This window comes from Vipera ursinii, assembly GCF_947247035.1.
Source record: "Vipera ursinii genome assembly, chromosome: 10".
Lineage (NCBI taxonomy): Eukaryota > Metazoa > Chordata > Lepidosauria > Squamata > Viperidae > Vipera > Vipera ursinii.
Window position 1 is genome coordinate 13,691,693 of NC_139520.1, and position 20,665 is coordinate 13,712,357.

The following is a 20,665-nucleotide window of genomic DNA, read 5'->3' on the forward strand; positions in this document are numbered from 1 at the left end:
TAAAACAAATTAGGAAAAATACAACAGCACAGCTCTCGATAAAAAATATACCTTGTGTGCCAATTTTCCAAATTCGAGCACAGTCACTCAAACATAGTTTGAAAGTTAAAATAAAATTCTGTGATTCTTTGCTTTAAAATAAGGACCTTAAATCTAAATAAATTGCCTATTTGTGCTAGAATATTTTTAAAAGATGCATGCAGTAATCATCTGGTAATAGATGGCAAATACCCAAGTACAATTACAAGGGGCTCAGCTCCCACTGAGTGTCTCATGGTTGAGGATGATTGGTAATTGAACCAGGATTCCAAAATGTTATCTGTGGAAACAGGTTTGTGTGTATGTGGCATTATACTAGCAGATACTGTTGTGAGAACTCTGTATCTATTGTGGCTGCATATATCCTCCATTATCTTAACTGTGGTGTGGTCCACAACATTCCCTCAACTCAAATTCACTGATAACCGGAAGCCAAAGCCTTTTTCAGTGTTCATAAAAGAATACCTTCAGATTATGGAGTCCTGAACTTTCCATGTTGGCAGAAAAACTCTCAGCTGAAAGCTGTATAACCCTTCCAGTCCTCTGGAGAATATAACAGATTAGCCAAGTGCCACATATATTTTTTTTGTTCCAGTGTCTGAAAAAAGGCTAGTGGTGAAAATACCGAATATTCTATGAAACCGCTGCATTTTTTTCAGAGTATGTAACTATATTTAACACAGTGTTTAGTTGCAGGCTATCAGTGTGGAGAAATATGTACTTACCCTCTTGTCTATGTGCTAGTGCTTTGGATGTAAGGAGCTGTAACGTGTTAAGCGATTCATATTGTAGAAACTAAGATGACCTAAAGGCTCCTTAAAAGCCAATGGGTTACGGTGTTAAGGTGTTTTCTTTTAAGGAGAAGGCTGGAAATCCCGATTGGTGAGGCAAGGCTATTGGTTAAGCATCTTACAAAGAGTTTGAACAGAAACACCAAGCTTGGTGTGATGCCCTCACATCTTCCCAAGACCGATGAGAGTCTTCTCCATTTCTCCCATCTTGGCTGCAACGGCAAACCTTTGCTGAATCCTGTAGCAATGTTAATGAAGCTGAGAGGAGAGGCCGGATGCCAGAAGAAATGAGATGGGGACAATTGCCATTTCGAACGTTTAATTGTGGAAAGGAGAAACTGCAACCTCCTTTGGGTTACCTGGCTGAAAGCTGCTACAATGCACATTATTCCTCCTACTTTGTTTTCGCCAAGCCTCTCACTGGTGCCAGCGGATATTTGTTCTAGCGTTGACAGTTTTGTTCCTAGTTTGCAAAAGGATGTGGACGTAAGGAAACAAGATCTTAAGATCAAATATGGTATAGGGTGGCCGTGGAGTAAGTTTGTTATGAGACACGTACCTGGTTTAACTGAATGCTTTTAATTCTCCTACAAACCACAAAGCTCACCTAGTCTCAAACTTCCAAAACATACAAGGCAAGGCAAGCAAGTTTAGTGAATGTAAAATAACCCCCATCCCGCTTGCTGGTGGTTCTCAGTTTCTGGCACTGTTAACGTTTGTCACATCTGTACCAACTGTACAACATCTGCTGGAAAAGACCGGTTTCCTGCAGACTGAGATTTTGGCTTTCCTCACACAAACCATTAGAATACTGGGCACTTTGATGAGCGTGTACAAGGATGAAAGATGAAACGGGGCGATCCAGAAAGTCGTGCAGGAGATTAGATGCCACTATCCATCACTGGAAATCCCAGTTCTTCCAGCCAAGGAGCTATGGGAGGGCCGGTCACTTGCTCATCCTTGTACCAAAGAACTCGCACCCTCACAGCTGGCTGTTGCTTCAAACCATAAGCCTTCACTCTTGTTCTCCTTCCATGGAGGAGTCCTCATGCAGTATAGTTCAATGCTCATGTATCGGAGACTTGGAGAGGGGCCCAGCAGTTCTTTGGTCTAATGCTGTATTTTGTGCGTTCTGTAGAGTTTGTTCTGTAGCCTGGGGTGACCCTTCTCCTGTGTCTGCTCTTGGTTTTGAGTTGGAAGCAACCACATTCTGTTCTTGTGGGGGAGGGCCTAGAAAAAAAAGTCCCCACAAATAGTCAACACGGCTGAATTGATTGACAACTGCCCAACTACCAGAAGCAAGGGGACCTTAAGGAATCAGAATTGAGAGAACTTCTAGTTCCCCATTAAAAAGATGCTTAATGCTCTTCAAGCATCATAGGCACTAAATGGAGGTTGCTGAGCATCGTAGGTTCTATGTGATTCTACACCTAAGCTTTGATCAACAATGATCAAAGTAGTCCTGTCCTAAAATTTGGCATGAACATGGGAGATGTTTGCAATTCAGAAGATGAGTTTATATCTAGGAAGAGTAAAGTTGGAGTACCTCTCCCTCCCTCCTTCTCTCTCCCTCTCTTACCTAGAGAATCTGAGGGTGCAGATGGTCCAGTCTCCAACAACAACTTGGGCTTAGACTTCCATTTCAGAACAGGGGAGCGTTGCAAACAAAGAGGGATTTTTGCATCTGTAAGGAATATAGCCCATGTTAACCAGATCTAGAAGAGACATCTTGCAATCCGGAACAAAAGTACAACTGGCAATTCTGCAGTGTGTAATTCAGTATGCAGGGCAGATAGTGAAGTAAACCCTGCTTTAGCGGAGTTCTTGGTGGCAAGACACCTTATTTTTACCTTCTGGGAAATGGGCTCTTGTTTTGAGCCTATAGCCGCAGCTTCAGATCAGACCCTGAATCTTTCAGGATATAATTATTATTACTCCTCCGTAGTAGAATTTTGCTGTTGCTTCTTCATGTTCTCTCCACGGAATTGATATAATTTTCATACTTTTCCAGGCCTGTTCTTGAATGAGAGTAGGCCTGCACTGCAAAGCTTATGGCTTTGTTTCCAGCAATTTATCACATTCTTGTTAAATGGGTAAATCAGCTCCTTTAGTAGCATGATATAAAAGTGAAATGTTACATCTTTACCTGCTTAAGGACGCCATGATTAACTTAACAACTACAGCTTTACACAACAACCATGGCAAAACTCATAAAATTGGGCATGACTCACTTAAGAACTGCCTTGCTTAGCAATGAAAATTCTGCTATCAACTGTGGTCATAAGTCAAGGACTACCTGCATTTCAGATCCCTATCATTGTCTGCTCAGTTATCAACAGGTAACTGTACTTTCTCTTCCCTTCCCCTGTATGCTTTAACCTTTCTCCATCCCTCAGCCTAAAACGCATGAAGGACGTACGTGAAAATTAATTGCTCTGCCAATTTACATTCTATGATACAATAACCAATAATGATGGCAAAATGAAGGAAGCCTAATGGCCCAATAGAAACCTTTCCTTTAACAGATACAGCACCGTTGCTCTGCACTGTTTTTTTTTTAAATCTCTGATTAAATATCACAAATTTCCTCCCTCCCCTTCATATGATTACAAGGAAGCTTCTGCTGTACTTTCAGGCAACACAGAAATGTCTCCTTAAACATTAACAAAATCTGAAATGACTCATAGAAACATTGACTTGCAAAGGGAATTATCTCCCAGATTTTTGAAATCGTCATTTTTGTTTTCACCCCTCTGCTTTTTGGGAAGCCTTTCAATTACACAGATGTTCTTCCTTGGGAAAAGGAAGTTCTCGGTCGCTACTTACGGTGAAGTTCTGCCGCAGAGGCCTGGTCCCTGAGCTGTTCCTCATGAACAGACATGGCCCGTCGGTTGACCACAGGCTTTAGGCGAGGTTTGGCTTTGAACTGATTGTCTGAAAAGTGGAAGCGAATAAAATCATACGATGTTCGGACAAGCATCGATCCATTGCAGGTAAATAATTAGAGTGGCTACATTTGCAAAAAAAAAAAGTAACAATAAATTGGGGCATAGAGGAAGTCCTTGACTTATGATCACAATCGAGAGCACGGTTTCACACCCGATTGTAAATATAGTCCTCAACTTACAATTTTCCATTGAGAAGCAGGACAGTTGTTAAGTGAGTTTTGCCCCATTTTGCAACCTTTCTTGCCACCGTGGTTAAGCAAATCTCTGCAGTTAAGTTACTAACACTGTGATCACATGGCCCTGGGACTCTGGAACAGTCATAAATACGTGCCAATTGCCAAGCACCCACATTTTAATCACATGACCAGGACAGTGTTGCAAGAGTCACAAGTGCCAAGACCAGTTGCAAGGGCCTTCGTAACTTCAAACAGTCGCTGAATGAATGGTTGTAAGTTGAGGAATACATGTACTACTCGTGGCTTGTCACTATTGGAGGGTTTTTTTCAGGAAACTGGAAATACACACCAATTTCCAGAAATATCTCTATATCTCTATATCTCTATCTATCTATCTATCTATCTATCTATCTATCTATCTATCTATCTATCTATCTATCTAATCTATATCTATATATCTATACCTCTGCCTCTATCTCTATCTCTATCTCTATCATCTATATCTATATCTATATCAGCTATATCTATATCTATATCATCTATATCTATATCTATATATCTATATCTATATCTATATCTATATCTATATCTCTATATCTAGCTAGCTAGCTAGCTATCATCTCTATCTATATCATCTCTATCTCTATCTATCTCTATCTCTATCTATACCTATATCTATACTTCTCTCTCTCTCTCTCTCTCTCTCTCGTCACATGACCACAGGCTGTTGCTGCAAATAGCCATAAATGCATGCTGGTTGCCAAACATCCAAAATGCAATCCTATGGCCATGATTTGGGGAAGCAGATTCTGGAACTTCAAAGCCAGATTGTAAATTCCTTTGCGGGGGCCATGTCATAAGTTTGGTCACTAAACAAGCAGTGGTGAGTTGAGGACTGCTTATATGCTTGCCTGAAAACCACCAGCCTCCATTTCACCTACCTCCTGCAATCGTGTTTAAGTGAGTGAAGGAATTCTGCAGTTCCACAGATGCCCGTCCTTCACCAGCATTGCTGGTCCTCCTGAGGGGAAGGGGAGCAGCCGTGCTCCTCCCAGTCCTGGGCAAACTGCTGCTCCAGCTCTCTCTCCCTTTTTGCTCCTGGGGGCCGGCTGGGTCCTGGCTGGCAAAACCTCTTCTCGGCAAAGGGCTGAGTTCTGAACACTTGCCCTTAAACTCGGCGTTCAGTTGCTTCCCAAGAACCTTCCATGAAAGCCTGCCCTCAAGCGATCCACCACTTGGCTCCATACCTGGTCGGCCAACGGCATCCGCAGATCCTGTGCGCACGGAGGGATCTGCAATAAAATCACATGTGTTCTCAAGCTCATAAAAAAAATGAATCAACATTCCCACTTCTACCTTAGGCATCTGCTTGAGTTGCCCTACCAGAATAATGGAATAACAGTTGGAAGGAACCTTGGAGGTCTTCTAGTCCAACCCCCTGCTCAAGCAGGAAACCTATTTCAGACAAATGGTAGTCCAATTTCTTCTTTAAAGCCTTCAGTATTGGAGCACCCATAACTTCTGGAGGCAAGTCTTTACACTGATTAATTGTTCTCACTGTCAGGAAGTTTCTCCTTAGTTCTAGGTTGCTTCTCTCCTTGGTTAGTTTCCATCCTTTGCTTCTTGTCCTGCCTTCAGGTGCTTTGGAGAATAGCTTGATTCCCTCTCCTTTGTGGCAACCCCTGAGATATTGGAAGACTGCTATCATGTCACCCCTGGTCCTTCTCTTCATTAAACTAGACATACCCAATTCCTGCAATTGTTCTTCATATGTTTTAGCCTCCAGTCCCCTAATCATCTTTGTTGCTCTTCTCTGCACTCTTTCCAGAGTCAAAACATTCCTATTATATTGTGATGACAAAGATGAACCAAGATACTCAGATGGTTCTCCATCCATTGATGCTGTAATCATGTTGTGTTTCAGCTTTTACTCATCTCTGAAACTCCATCCAAAATAGGCAAAGGAATCAGTTGGGGATACTTACAATACATATATTGTATGTATTATTTATCTCCCCGTTCAACCACCATATCCATCAAGCCCCAAGCGTAACACTTAAAAATCATATTACTCTCCCTCATCCACTAGCCAATCCGTGATTTCTGGGTTTTGCACATATGTCTAAGCTCAAATGTCAAATGCTAATCGTTTAGAGAGTGGAGTAGGTTTGGTGGGAACAAATCTAATTAAATTGCTTCATTAAAATTGGCATTTACATTGACCAGTCCGCCTAAATGACTCACATCTACCTTGGGACTGTGAGTTTGCAGGGAAGGGTTGATTAGCAAGCAACTGAACCCATAGGCTCTGCAAAAAAGAGAGAATGAAAAAAAATTAGGTACCAAGGAACTGAAAGGGTCTGCCTTTCCGTAGCTCACCTGTGGACAGGGAGTGTGTCCGTGATTTCAAAGCGCATGGGGGAGACTCTGCAGAACAATCTACGATATCCCCTAAAAAAAAATAAAAAAAAAATCAAACAGTCATGTTCAGGAAGTGGGACGAATCGAGCAGGAGAGAAGGAAGTCTTTGGCAATCTATCGGAAGGCCAATCAAACTTTTAGTGGTCTACACAAAGCCGTTCACAAAAAAGGATTTTGAAGTTAGCCTACTTAGCACGTTAGCTTAGCTTAGCACGTTAGCTTAGCTTAGCACGTTAGCTTAGCTTGCATTTGGGAATGCAAGCGAGGATTCTGAGGACAGAAAACTAGCATGACTAACCCTAGTTAGTCTGCACGTGAAGGTATGTTTGGATGTGGCAGGGCTACTTTGGTTAAAAATTAAGCCGGTTTGGCTCTGATCAGTGGTGAATTTTTTTAAAGAAGCTCTTTTACTTGAATTCCACAACAGTGGGGAAAATGCTGGGAATGAATGAGACAAAAATAAATACCATTGTATGGTTCTCATTCACAGTGTGGAGCAGCACACAGGTCCCAGCTGATCCCTTTAAGATCCTTTGGTTAGGTCCCTACAAACTCTTTATATTGTCTTAGCCGCAACCCACAACCCATCTGCAACCCAGCACCGCTTAAGATCTGGATTCTTGCTACATGCCTCACACAGGTGGTCCTTGACTTACAACATTTAGTGACTGTTCAAAGTTACAACGGCACTGAAAAAGGGGACTTATGACTGTTTTTCATAGTTACGACCTCTGCAGCATCCCCATGATCATGTGATCAAAATTCAGATGCTTGGCAGCTGGCTCATACTTATGACCGTTGCTGTCTCCCAAGGTCACCGGATCTCCTTTTGCGACCTTCTCAGAAGCAAAGCCAATGAGGAAGCTAGATCCACTTAACAATCTTGTTACTAACTTACCAACCACAGTAATTCACTTAACAGCTGAGATAAGAAAGGTCATAAAATGGGACAAAACTCACTTAACAAACGTCTCGCATAGCAATAGAACCTTTGGGCTCAATTGTGGTCGTAAATCAAGGACTCCCTGTCCTAAAATATGGCCTGGGACTTCACATTGCTTTGAACGGCTTTGTTCAATACTGATGGTCCTTGATTTACAACTGTTTATTTAACGACTGTTCAAAGTTACAACAGCACTGAAAAAAGGGACTTGTGTCCACTGGAGCTTAAAAACCTAAAGAAATTTGAAAGGAAAGCTAGAAATTTCACAAAGGGATCTCTTGTTGTTCTGGTTGCTGTTCCACTACAGGAAGAAGAAATTAATAAAGACCCTTTGGTTACTTATCAGCTGTTGAAGCTTCCAATAAAAGCTCGAAGGCTAGGTAGTAAACAGAGGGGAAAAGAGGATCCAATTGTTACTCACCATCAGAACCAGCCTTTTTGATTTCCCCGTCTTTGCTCTGTAAAAGAATGCAAAATCATACAAGCGCTCAGCAAGGATATTTTCTAGAAAAGTTTTACTTGTCATGTGGACTACATTCTGTTGGTGGAGCAGTGGGCTAATGCCTCCTTAAGTAACACCAGCTGCCTGCAATTAGTGCAGGTTCGAGTCCCACCAGGCTCAAGGTTGACTCAGCCTTCCATCCTTCCCAGGTAGGTAAAATGAGGACCCAGATTGTTGGGGGCAATAAGCTGACTTTGTAATAATGCCACTTGGTGTGTGTGTGAAAGCCCTAATAAGCAGGCATATACATAGAATGAAGGCTACTGCTAAGCTTGTAAGCTGCCCTGAGTCTTCGGAGAAGGGCGGGATATAAATGGAATAAAAATAAAAATAAAAATTCAAAACAGGGGAAATGAATTCCCACAACTGGGCCTGAGGTGAAGAAGATCTCAGCTAAAGGAAAGCAAAGATAATATTTTAATCAGACCACGTCGAATAGATATAAGTGCAGCACTTAACCAGTTTCTTTACAGATGTATTCACTATTGTTCTTTTATATTATTACATTTAATGCCTGTTTAGTGATGGATTCCAACCGTTTCCTGGAATCAGACAGATCCACGCGCCTTTTTTTTTTTGCCAAAGAAACCATTTCCCTCATCTTGGCATCTATCTAGCGTAACTCAAGAGTTCTGCATATCGCAACTGCAGCATAGCGGAGGGCTGGGCAGGCTGATCTAGAATAATTCTGTCAACTAATATGCACAAACAAACTCCTGAGGCCCTCAGCTCAGGAAGGTGAAATATAAGTCAGCCAAGAGGCCACAATAGAAGGTTATTTTGGAACATTTTCTTCCATAACAACCCATAGGAAGGGATTTGTTCTAAAAGGTAGCATTGACTGGCAAATGGAAATCTTTCAGAACTGGTACTGCATCCTCCCTGCATGTTTAGTCCTCCTGTGGTTGGTGGGTTTTACTTCCTGGAAAGGGGATAGTACAGAGAGCAAGGTTGGTGTAGTGGTTAAGGCACCAAGCTACAAACTGGGAGACTGTGAGTTCTAGTCTTGTTTAGGCAAATTTCCAATATTCTGCGGCTTACCTGTTTCTTTCTTTTTTTTCTTTTTTTATTAGTTTTCCAATATGACAATAGTATCTTTAAAAAGCAACGTGGTGTCTGGGTTACAATAGTTCCATTTCAGACAATACATATTATTACAAATCTCCAAATTGTTGTAGCTTCCTCTCTTATTTCCTTTAATACATACTATCTTTTATCTAAATTAACATACTTCTCATTGCTATCCACCCGTCATTTAATAGTTTTCTTATATTTGCCAATTCTTTAGTATATTTTATATTTTAACATTCCATCTTAAAAAAAAGAGAAAACATCAAACACCTTATATATTTTTCTAACTTTAAATTTACATCGATATTAAAATTAAACGTTTAAAATTTCTCATTTTCCTATTGCTAAATAACCTCCTTTTCTTTTACCCGATTTTCTCCGATACCTAGTAATGTAAATACACTTCTTTTTTTATCTCATTTCCATATCAATGTTAGCAGTACAATATTAGAATGGTAGTCATTAGAGTGCCAATTGCAAGGAGGAGGAAGAGGAGGACAATATAATGTTCTTTTTTCTCATGTATAGTTTCCACATATTAAAGATTAACCAAAATTTCTTCCGTTTCAACATTTAATACACCCTTTCATGTCACTACATTCAAGTATATTAGTTACACTCTATCATTCTCCTTAGGGTGCCGCTGGTTAGGGAGTGCCGGCGGCTGATCCCCAGAGGGAGGGCATTTTCTGTGGGCGCGCCTGCCCTTTGGAATGATTTACCTGTGGAACTCCGGACCGCCCCCGATCTGCGTTCATTTAGCCGGGACCTGAAAACCTGGCTTTTCGATCTATCAGGCCTGGACTGAAGGGGTTTTAGCTTTTTAATATTGTTTTAATTGTTGGGCTTTAATTAATTTAATTCATTTTAATTTTATATTATCTTTTTATATTGTCTTTTATATGCTGCCCTGTAAACCGCCCTGAGTCCTTGGGGAATAGGGCGGTATATGTAAAGGTAAAGGTTCCCCCGCACATGCGTGCTAGTCGTTTCCGACTCTAGGGGCCGGTGCTCATCTCCGTTTCAAAGCCGAAGAGCCAGCGCTTGTCCGAGGACATCTCCGTGGTCATGTGGCCAGCATGACTGGACGCCAAAGGCGCACGGAACGCTGTTACCTTCCCACCGTAGTGGTCCCTATTTTTCTACTTGCATTTTTACGCGCTTTTGAACTGCTAGCTGGGCAGAAGCTGGGACAAGTAACAGGCGCTCACTCTGCTACGCGGCACTCGGGATTCGACCTGCCAAACTGCCAATCTTCTGATCGACAAGCTCAGCGTCCTAACCCACTGAGCCACCGCGTCCCTAGGGCGGTATAGAAAACTAATTAAATAAATAAAATAAATAAATAAATTCTTAAGATATATACATCTTCAACTAAGTATGGCTTACCTGTTTCTTTTTGCCTTCAGAAGACAACACCTTGGTGACCCCAATCCGATGTAGCATGACATGGACACGCTGTTCAAAGGAACTGGGCAACTCACCATCGCTCCGCTCAAAGGACCGTTTCTGTAGGACCAAAGACTGAAAAGTTAATACCTTCCACACAATAAATATTACTTCAATTCACATATCCCAGAAGGCCTCTGGGATTCTGCTGCGAACACAAACAAGCCAAAGCAGGGGGTCTTGATGCTTTTTGAGCTTGGCTGTTTTCTTGCAGACGTTTCATTACCTGAATTAGGTGACCTCATCAGGGTTAGTGCTAGTGATTAGCACTGATGATGTTACCTAGTTTGGGTACGGAAACATTTGCAAGAAAACAACCCAACCTAGACAGAACCAAGGACCCCTCATTTCATCTCTGAGCTACAAATATTCTCTTTTTTAAAGCCAATGTAGACTAGGTGACTTCTTTCACAAACCGTCATTGCTGCCATCCTGACAACATTCAGCTCTGTCCACTTTTGGTTTCCCGTTTTGAGACATCAAGAAATGTCATTCTTCTGTTTCTACAGTTAAGCATTGTTCAGTAAACCTGGAGCTGTTACTATTGTACCTGTTGTTTCCTAGAACATGACCAGGCAGGGAAGACAATTCCCCTACAATTTCCCTACAGCTCCTCCATAAAATAGACAGTGCTCATCTCAGGATAATTGCCTAAATAGCGTTACATGTCCACATGGTCTCCTTCACACACAGCCAGAAGATCAACACCCTCAAAGGATACATTCCAGCGACTCCCAAGTAGCCACCACAGAAAACCATAGGACCTGCAAAGTCCAGATGGGATTGGTTGGTGAATCTACCAACTTATCATTCACAAGTTCCCTCTGCCAACAATTTACTACTTTCCATTTTGAGAGAAAATGGATCCTTCATGTGATAAGCAGAGATGATAATTCCAGGGCACCTTCCGAAGGTTCAGCCCTGTCCCCCATGCTCTGTTGAATAAGAGGCTTCCTTGAAATACTATGAGTTCTCCACCTTGAGTTCCATGGTGGAAGGAAAGAGCAGAGCTACCAATGAGATCAAAGAAGAGACTTACTTTCTCATGCCTCACACCAAGTCCCTCTGTCTCTTCTCCTGACAGGAGTATCAAGGACTGAGACTTCCCTTCTCTGGAATACTTTGTCCTGGCCCTACGGGCACTGTCCGGTGTCTGGCTTTGTTCCAGGTAGCTTCTGTTCTCCCCAGCCAGCCCTCCTTCCTCAGATTTGCTTAGAGGTTTGGCTGAGTCACTGGCTTTGCTGGGGGTCCTTAAAATGTCACTGAGCATCAGCTTCCTGCCCCTTGCCGGTGAGGGACTACCCTCAGGGTCTTTCTCAGACTTGGAACCCCGACTTGACTTTGGCTTCTTGAAGGCAAAGAAGTGTCCAATTTTCTTTTTTAAGGTCCGGGAACCAGAAGATGGCGATGCGGCTGCTGTTGGTGAGGTTTCCAACGAAGTAGGACTGCGGGAAGGAAAGGAAGCATAGAATTACTTGCAATATCATTTGGGGGTGGGGGTGGGGAGATGGATCAAGAGATTTAAACAGGGAGGTCAACTTTGCCAAAAACACATCCGTAAGATTGGGTGTGTGTTATTTGGAAGAAGAAAAGGATTGGTGCTAACATGATCAACCTGCTTCTGACAGGGATTAGAACACAGAACATAGAATCACAGGGTTAGAAGAACCTTGTAGATCTTCTAAACCAGAGGTCTTCAGACTTGGCCCTTTTTATGACTTGTGGTCTTCAACTCCCAGAATTCCTCAGGCAGGCACTCTGGTTGAGGAATTCTGGGAGTTGAAGTCCACAAGTCATAAAAGGGCCAAGTTTGAAGACCCCTGTCCTAATCCAACCCCTTGCTCAAGCAGGAGACCCTACATCTCTATTCACCAAGGCCTGGGGGGATAGGTATTAAGGAGGCTGGTTTGCATATATAGCCCCCAAACACAGACATTTACTACTTATACAGGAGAAGCCAGGCAAACTGCTCCGCTTGTTTCATTATATGGCTTGACACTGTCAATATTCATTGGGGAAATATGTTTTTGAAGTCCATTTTACAACTGACTGCATGCTTTATCATCAGCATCATAAGCCAATGAGCATTGTTTTTACCTGGTCAATCTGCCTCTTTTCAATTTTCATCATTATTCATTTTAAATGCTTTTGTTATGATGTTTGACTGGCTCCTTGAGTCCCAGTGCTCCAAGCTCTTCTAAACTTGGAAACCAAAGTGAGTCAAGCTTATAGAGATAGTCCTCAACTTACAATGGGTAGTTTAGCCACTATTCAAAGTTATAATAGGCCTCCCCAAGGCTACTTATGATCCCAATTTGAAGTTATGGTAGCCAGGGCTGCTCTGCGGTCACGTGATTGCATGTCCTGCATTTATAGTGTCCCATGGTTGCATCACTGTAATTTATGAGGGTTGGGGTTTTTTTTGCTAGAATTTGGCATTTAATTCTGGTTTTTGGCAAAAAAAAATGCTCACTATGGACGATTGGTTCACTTAATGACTGCCACAAAAGGTAAAAAAACTGGGTATAGTCACATGGTGACCCGTTTTAACAACTGGCATGACTTACAACTGTAATACCAGCTCAATTATTTTCAATAAGTCAATACCTGTAATGAAAATTAAAAGTAGGCAGATTAACCTGTTAAGAAGAATATTCAATGAGTTATAACGCTGATGATGAAGCATTTAATAAACTGTCAAATGCAAAACACCAGTTCCACACATGAAGGTTCAATTAAATGTTTTATTGCTAAATGCCTATGGATAGGAACCTTCTCAACTAACAGTCGGCACCTGCTTAGAATTAGATAAGGGTTAAGGGCATTCAAGGAGAGTTGGACTTAACTCATTTATGGCTACATAGGGATTCTAGGCTGATCTCCCTTTTCACTCCACCCCTAGTTTCTGCCAACCCTTCTCCTACATCAAAGGACTTCAACAATAACGTTTACTATGAGGTTACAGTAACAGAACCTTGCATGTCTGAATGTGCTTCCCTTCTCCCTCTCTCCACCTCTTTATTACAAGGTTAAATTAGACATGGAGAAGTACATAACCTAGTCCAGATATGAGAAACTAGGGAGGGTAACATCTGAGGGTAACATCTGTCAAATTATATACAGTATCTGTCTCTTTCAGATCTTGGCAACTTTAATATTTGTGGACTAACTCCCAGAATTTCCCAGCCAGCATGGCTGGCTGGGGAATTCTGGGACTTGAAGTCCACATGTCTTCAAGTCCACATGTCCACAAGATTGGACACCCCTGATCTAAATATTGAAGCTCTTCCTCCTGTTTCTCAAAGCTACCCCTTCTTCCCATGACACATCCCTTGTTCTGTGGAAAGTCCCCATCTTTGCCTACCACCCAGTTAACATTTGTTGAAAATGCCTGAGTGGAGTCTTTACTTACAGTAAATATTCATGAATCACCTTCTTGGTGAAGAATTCATCTAAGCCTTCATCCAACCTGGCAATGCTTCTGTCTTCGGTGTTCTCACGCACGGGTGGCTGCACCTAGAAGGAGAATCACCGTTACCTTTCCTCACTCTAGGGGTCTTGGGACATTTCATGGAGGCAAGATGGAGGGAACAGTGCTTTCTATCATACCAATCTGCACATCTTGTGAATGCCAAAAGGATGTAGAAGGTCAGCCTGGGTGAGGGGCAACCGAAGAAAATCATGCTAAAATTTAAATCTTACGTGAGCATTTGACCAAGGACCCAGAAGAGCAGGCAAGCACTGAATGAAACATGAATGCCATTTGTTTGGTTCCTATCACAACTAAATAACATTTCATTTGCATCAGTCATGTGGTATTACAAATATTAAACAAGCTGCTGGTTTTGTTTTTTTTTAAAAATGTACTAGTCAAGTGGACTTTGTAGACTTGTTTATATATACGCAGCACACAGCCCCAGGAACTAGTAATAGTAATAGCAATCGCACTTAGACTTAAATACCGCTTCACAGTGCTTTACAGCCCTCTCTACGCAGTTTACGAGTCAGCATTTTGCCACCAACAATCTGGTTCATTTTACCGACCTCAGAATGATGGAAGGCGGAGTCCACCTTGAGCCGGCGAGACTCGAACTGCCAAACTGCAGGCAGCCGGCAGTCAGAAGAATTAGCCTGCAATACTGCATTCCAACCACTGTGCCACCAGAGCTCTTAAACACAAAGGCCTCTGTTCGGTGGGATTTTAGCGTGACTATATTATATGGCACAAATCCAAGCCATGCTAAAACCCTATTAAAATCAATACATTAATTCTGACAACTCGCTGCCTTGATTTCAGTAATAACTCAGCATCATTTGGGGCACCAGCTACAACCACAAAGGACACAGAGCTGCATGATTAAAATAGATACAGTCTCCATATCAACACAACCTAGTGCAGTTATGAGAAGGTCTTCATAACAGGGTCAGTCCATAAAATTTGGCCTCGCTTTGCCCAACACAGGTAGTCCTTACAGCCACAACTGAGAACAGAACTTACCATTTATTGCCAAGTGAGGTGGTAACTGAGTTGCATCCAATTTTATGATCTTTTTTTTGCCCTCCCTCCCTTCTCCCTCCCTCCCTCCCTCTCCCTCTCCCCCCTTCTCTCTCTCTCTCTGTGTCTCACACACTCACATACACACACACACATTTCAAATCATGCTCTGTCATTGTTTCCTTCCGTGGATATCTGCAGAGGATGTTCTGAGCTTTATAACTTCTCTGGCAACCCAGATTGTCTCTAATTTAAAAAAAAAATCCGCACACAGAGGAAGGTTGGCTGTTTTCCCAAGTTTAATGCCAATTTGAGCCTCCCTGAAATTACACCACAGACTGTCGTCCACCCTTGTGAATTAAAGGAGCATCTACACAATCTCATCATCTGACTGCAAAAAAAAACCCGAGGGAGGCTGTCGTATTTCCCGAGAGGTTTATAACTGCAACTTTTAGGGCTGGCAATTTTAATTCTGAATATGTTTCGCGGCATCAGTAGATGTAAGGCAACAGCGGAGAGTTTTCACAAGTTTGACACCTCAGTGAAATTGGAGCTCTTGGGAACTAGAACGGTAGCGATGGCGAGGCCCTCCTTCCCCTGAACTTACAGGTCTCAGGGGAAACTTAAGGGCTCCACAACATCAACTCTCCTTCTGGAACGTTCCAAAAATGCAACTCTTTGCTTGGGTCAGAGGTGGGGGCCATCAGTCAAGGTGGGCGAGGAGCGCCATATAACCTTGAGCTGACATTGGCTGCACTGATTTCATAATGATGGTTCCTGTGCAGAGATCGGCGATTCAGTTCCAGTGAGAGAGACTACTAGATAAAAGGAAGAGATACTTAACTTGAGCCCCTCAACAGCTCCTGCCCGGCAGCAGTAAAGGGTAGGCTAGATTAATTCAAGTCTGCCTCAGTATAAGGCAGATCCTCATGATTATAAATTGCTTATAGCAAGTTAGCTGATACTATTTAGATCTAAGGCTAATTTATCCAGGACAGAGGAACAAAGCTGGATAATTTGTTCAAGAGTCCAACTCTCGGATAAGAATATCTGACCAGTACAGACATTCTGAAATTGTAGCTTGGAATCATATTTAGGTACACCTGATTTTATATATCTATATCTATATCTATATCTATATTCAGTTCTTTTTTTGTAAAAGAAAAAGGTGCCGGAACTCACACATGTCATACAACCCGCCTTGCCTACCCTACAAGGTTCCATCCAAAAAAAGGTGCCGGAACTCCGTTCTGAGCGTTCTATGACAAAAAAAGCCCTGTCTATATCTATATCTATATCTATATCTATATCTATATCTATATCTATATCTATATCTATATCTATATCTATATCTATATCTATATCTATATATCTATATCTATATCTATATCTATATCTATATCTATATCTATATCTATATCTATATCTATATCTATATCTATATCTATATCTATATCCATATCCATATCTATATCTATATATCTAGGCTTAAGATACAGGAGACTTGAACACTGGGTGTTATCTAACAAAATGAAATTCAGTGGTGAAAAAAGTAAGCTTCTACATTTAGGCAAGAAAAACCAAATGTACAGGTATAGTATAGGTGGTACCTTGCTCAATAGTAGTAACTGTGAAAGGGATCTTGGAGTCCTAGTGGACAATCACTTAAATATGAGCCAGCAGTGTGCTGCAGCTGCCAAAAAAGCCAACACAATGCTAGGCTGCATTAACAGAGGGATAGAATCAAGTTCACGTGAAGTATTAATACCACTTTACAATGCCTTTGTAAGGCCACAATTTGAATACTGCACGCAAAAGATGTTGAGACTCTAGAAAGAGTACAGAGAAGAGCAACAAAGATGATTAGGGGACTGGAGGCTAAAACATATAAGGAACGGTTGCTGGAATTGGGTATGTCTAGTTTAATGAAGAGAAGGACAAGGGGTGACATGATAGCAGTGTTCCACTATCTCAAGGGCTGCCCCAAAGAAGAGGGAGTCAAGCTATTCTCCAAAGTGCCTGAAGGCAGGACAAGAAGCAACAGATGGAAACTGATCAAGGAGAGAAGCAACCTAGAACTCAGGAGAAACTTCCTGACAGTTAGAACAATTAACCAGGGGAACAACCTGCCTCCAGTAGCGGTAATGCTCCAGCTCTGGAAGTTTTTAAGAAGAGACTGGACAGCCATTTGTCTGAAATGGTATAGGGTTTCCTGCCTGGGCAGGGGGTTGGACTAGATGACTTCTAAGGCCCCTTCCATCATCATCATCATCATCATCATCATCATCATCATTATTATTATTATTATTATTATTATTATTATTATTATTATTATTATTGTTATTATTATTATTATTGTTATTGTTATTATTATTATTATTATTATTATTATTATTATTATTATTATTATCTATATCTAATCTATATCATCCTTCATTTGTCATCTATATCATCTATATCTCCACATACATACAAACATACTGAAAGGAAACCATAACATAGTTCATCAACTATGTGTATATAGGCACAATGATAAAGGAGAGAAAGGGAACATATTTGGACAGAAATTTGGGCATTTCAGCATTCAGATATGTCCACCTACTGTACCTATCGTGTTTAGCGAGCTACAAGATACTTATTTTGCTGAAAGTTTTATGTTTCATTTCTGATGGGTGACCATGAACGGTTGAGTGAGATAATTCCTTCAGCTGTTTCATTACAAGGGTGACTCCCCTATTAAACAATTAAATTCTTTCTCCACTTCAGTCCATTCCAATGGATACAAATGAATAATAATAAGTTTGGTCCCCAAGCCTTAAACCATCATGCATCTTGAAATGTTACTTCTCAGAAGAAATGATCATGATTAGTGGTTGCTTGTGCATTTGCATGGAACTTAGTTCCCTTAGTAAAGTAGGATGTGATGCACCAATCTTTTTCCCTCTGCCTCAACTCTTATTAATTATTAGACAGGACTCAGTCATCCCATTCCTTTATTCCACTGGTTTTCTGATGTAGAAGCCCTTTCAAGTTATGAGATCAGCGGTGCTCACCATACAATAAGTCAGGTTTGCAAGTGGCAGCATTCTCCAACTGATTCCCACTTTTAGCATAGATAATTTGCACAAACAAGTTCTATTAATGGATCAGGCTCATTAATGTTGACTCAGGGAACATATAGGGAGCTACAGGGTCCAATTTATTGTAGACCTCTTCTTCTACATGACATGTTTTCTTTCCTTCTTTCATAATCCTAGACACCATATTTGCACCTCCTCTTAGTAGACATTCATGAGTATATGTGCAAAGAGGAATCATCTGGTCCAACCAAAAATGGATAACCATTGTTGCCTTTGGGAATATCATTGTCCAGTTTCTTTCAACGGAAATCTGGAACTTCTCAAAATTGTCTTTGGCTAATATGGCTAATAGATGACTATCAGTCTATCAGGCATAATAGAATTTGACGAAGAAACCATCCACAATAGAATTTAGTCACCCTAAGAGGGACTATCAACAAGCTGCCTTCCATTAAGCTGGATCCAAACTGTCAACAGAGCTGATATGAGCTCTCAAGGCTTTGATCAATAATTATTCAGGTTCACCTAAAAATAACAAGAATGGAATTAGAACTTGCTACATAAGAAGGACTCACTCAACAATGACTTATAGCTCCTCCCTGCAAAACGCTTAGTCTACAAGAATGCAACCCACACTTAAACAACTGTGTTGCTAAGAAGCTTCTGGTAAATTCCACACAGCAGGTTAAAAAGCAGAGACATCACCCTGCCAACAAAGTGCGTATAGTCAAGGCTATGGTTTTCCCAGTTGCAATGTATAGCTGTGAAAGTTGGAGCATAAGAAAGGCTGAGCGCCAAAGAATTGAGGACTTTGAACTATGATGCTAGAGAAGACTCCTGCGAGTCCCTTGGACTGCAAGGCGATCAAACCGGTCAGTCCTAGAGGAGATCAACCCTGACTGCTCTTTAGAAAGCCAGATCCTGAAGTTGAAAGTCAAATACTTTGGCCACCTAGTGAGAAGGAAGGACTCACTGGAGAAGAGCCTAATGGTGGGAAAGGTTGAGGGCAAAAGAAGAAGGGGACGACAGAAAATGAGATGGCTGGATGGAGTCACTGAAGCAGTAGGCGTGAGCTTAAATGGACTCCAGAAGATGGTAGAGGACAGGAAGGCCTGGAGGAACATTGTCCATGGGGTCACGATGGGTCAGACACAACTTCGCAACTAACAACAACAACAAGGTTAAAAAAGATAAGTTATAAGCCACGATACACCAAACAGGTTCAGATTATAGTATTAAGCATTGTTTTGAACATGTGGAAATGCTATAAAAACAATGCTCTATTAACAACTGTGAAGATCAACCCCAACACTCATCTATTCTTGTATTGGCTCAGTGGGGAACTTGAACGGAAAGCAACTTTTGCTGGCCGCAAGCTTTCAGACTCTGTAGCATGGTGCAGAATAATTTGGCAAGTATTCTAAATTTGTATACATATACATCTATCCAGTGCCAAACATAGACAGGAGATATGCTAAACCGGCATATTGCCGTTCTGGGTAATGGATGTGGGATTCTAATTGGTGAATCTTGGGGTTCCAGTGAAAAGCTAAGTAGATCCTGAAAGCTTGCCCATCCCTTTGCTTAACAGTAACCATGTAGAAATAATACAATAAGTGCATTTTGTACACATATGCAGTCCAAGCACAAGTCCATTCTACAAAAGTCAGTAGTTGCTTATACTGGAATTTGTCAACAATTGGAATGAAGCTCTTGAGACCTGACTAGATATGACATACACACAGCAGATCCAAGATACTTTACTAGCATCCCTTGCATGCTTGCTTAGAAGTAATTAAGGTCAACCAATATCAAGCAGATGACCTCATACAGATCCAGACAACTTTTTTTTTAAGGAGGGATTCTTCTCTTTTTTTAAAAAATCAATCTTTTAATGGCATAGGAGACATGGTAATGTTAGGGACACCAACTAAAAAGATGCTGTCTTTTAATGGTCATTGTTGTTAAATTCGGAGTAGTGTTGGGGAGGCAGTGAAATTGTTAAGTTAAACAACACACTAAGTCTAGTGGAGGCTTAACCTACCTATTTTGCTTCCTAGTATATTAGAAAGAGCTCAGAAATTCTGCTATAAACCTGGGTAAGGTGATTGGGTTAGGGTTGCTCACTTCCACCCATTAGGTGGGTGGGTAGGATTGCAGATATCATGTTATTAATTCATTAACCAGATTTACGTATATGTCCACTCAGTCAAAAGCCCACTGACATAAAATCTAACATGAAAAATGCAAATCAGATCCATAACGAAGGTAAAAGACAAAAATAATAACACTCATCCTCAGTGTGATTGCTTATGTTTTGAAGGCATCCATTGGGGTTTTTTAAAGAGCTTTATGGAGCTCCAAATGCTAATTTTCTTGTCTTTTAGGGTGCGGTAGGTTGTTGAATATTTCAGCACATTCCCATCTTATTGGAGTAAAAAAAGAAAAGTGTTACTCTGAAAAGTGCTAAAAAACTGGAACACTGGAAGAAGATTAGCTGAGGATTTGTAATACACCCCTTTCTGCCCACTCCTGCATTACTTCTGGGATAGATCTTAGAAAAGTCCCTGAAATATTGATGGCAGGGGAGAGGTACCCATTGCAGAGGAAAAATAAACCATGTATTTTGTTACCTTCCATCTTCATTGCCCACTGTCAATTTCTTTCACGGAGGCCCCTTTGAATCCAGGATGATCCTCAGACCCTAAGCTCCAAAGTTCAACTTATAGTCTACAGATTTCTAGTGGTAA

General features: G+C 41.3%; 1 protein-coding gene across 1 annotated transcript in view; it reads right to left on the reverse strand.

The window, feature by feature from the left end:
- Nucleotides 1–56: 56 nt before the first annotated feature.
- The window catches only part of CARMIL2 (capping protein regulator and myosin 1 linker 2), a gene marked incomplete at its 5' end in the record, with an annotated part of 66,309 nt that continues 45,700 nt past the window's right edge, over nucleotides 57–20,665 (reverse strand). The window contains 9 exons of the mRNA XM_083370265.1: nucleotides 57–2,060; nucleotides 2,410–2,514; nucleotides 3,657–3,764; nucleotides 4,896–5,246; nucleotides 6,334–6,405; nucleotides 7,740–7,776; nucleotides 10,281–10,400; nucleotides 11,380–11,785; nucleotides 13,753–13,856. Of these exons, the coding sequence (XP_083226391.1) occupies nucleotides 1,891–2,060; nucleotides 2,410–2,514; nucleotides 3,657–3,764; nucleotides 4,896–5,246; nucleotides 6,334–6,405; nucleotides 7,740–7,776; nucleotides 10,281–10,400; nucleotides 11,380–11,785; nucleotides 13,753–13,856 (1,473 nt within the window). The 3' untranslated portion in view covers nucleotides 57–1,890. The remainder of the gene's footprint in view (nucleotides 2,061–2,409; nucleotides 2,515–3,656; nucleotides 3,765–4,895; nucleotides 5,247–6,333; nucleotides 6,406–7,739; nucleotides 7,777–10,280; nucleotides 10,401–11,379; nucleotides 11,786–13,752; nucleotides 13,857–20,665) is intronic.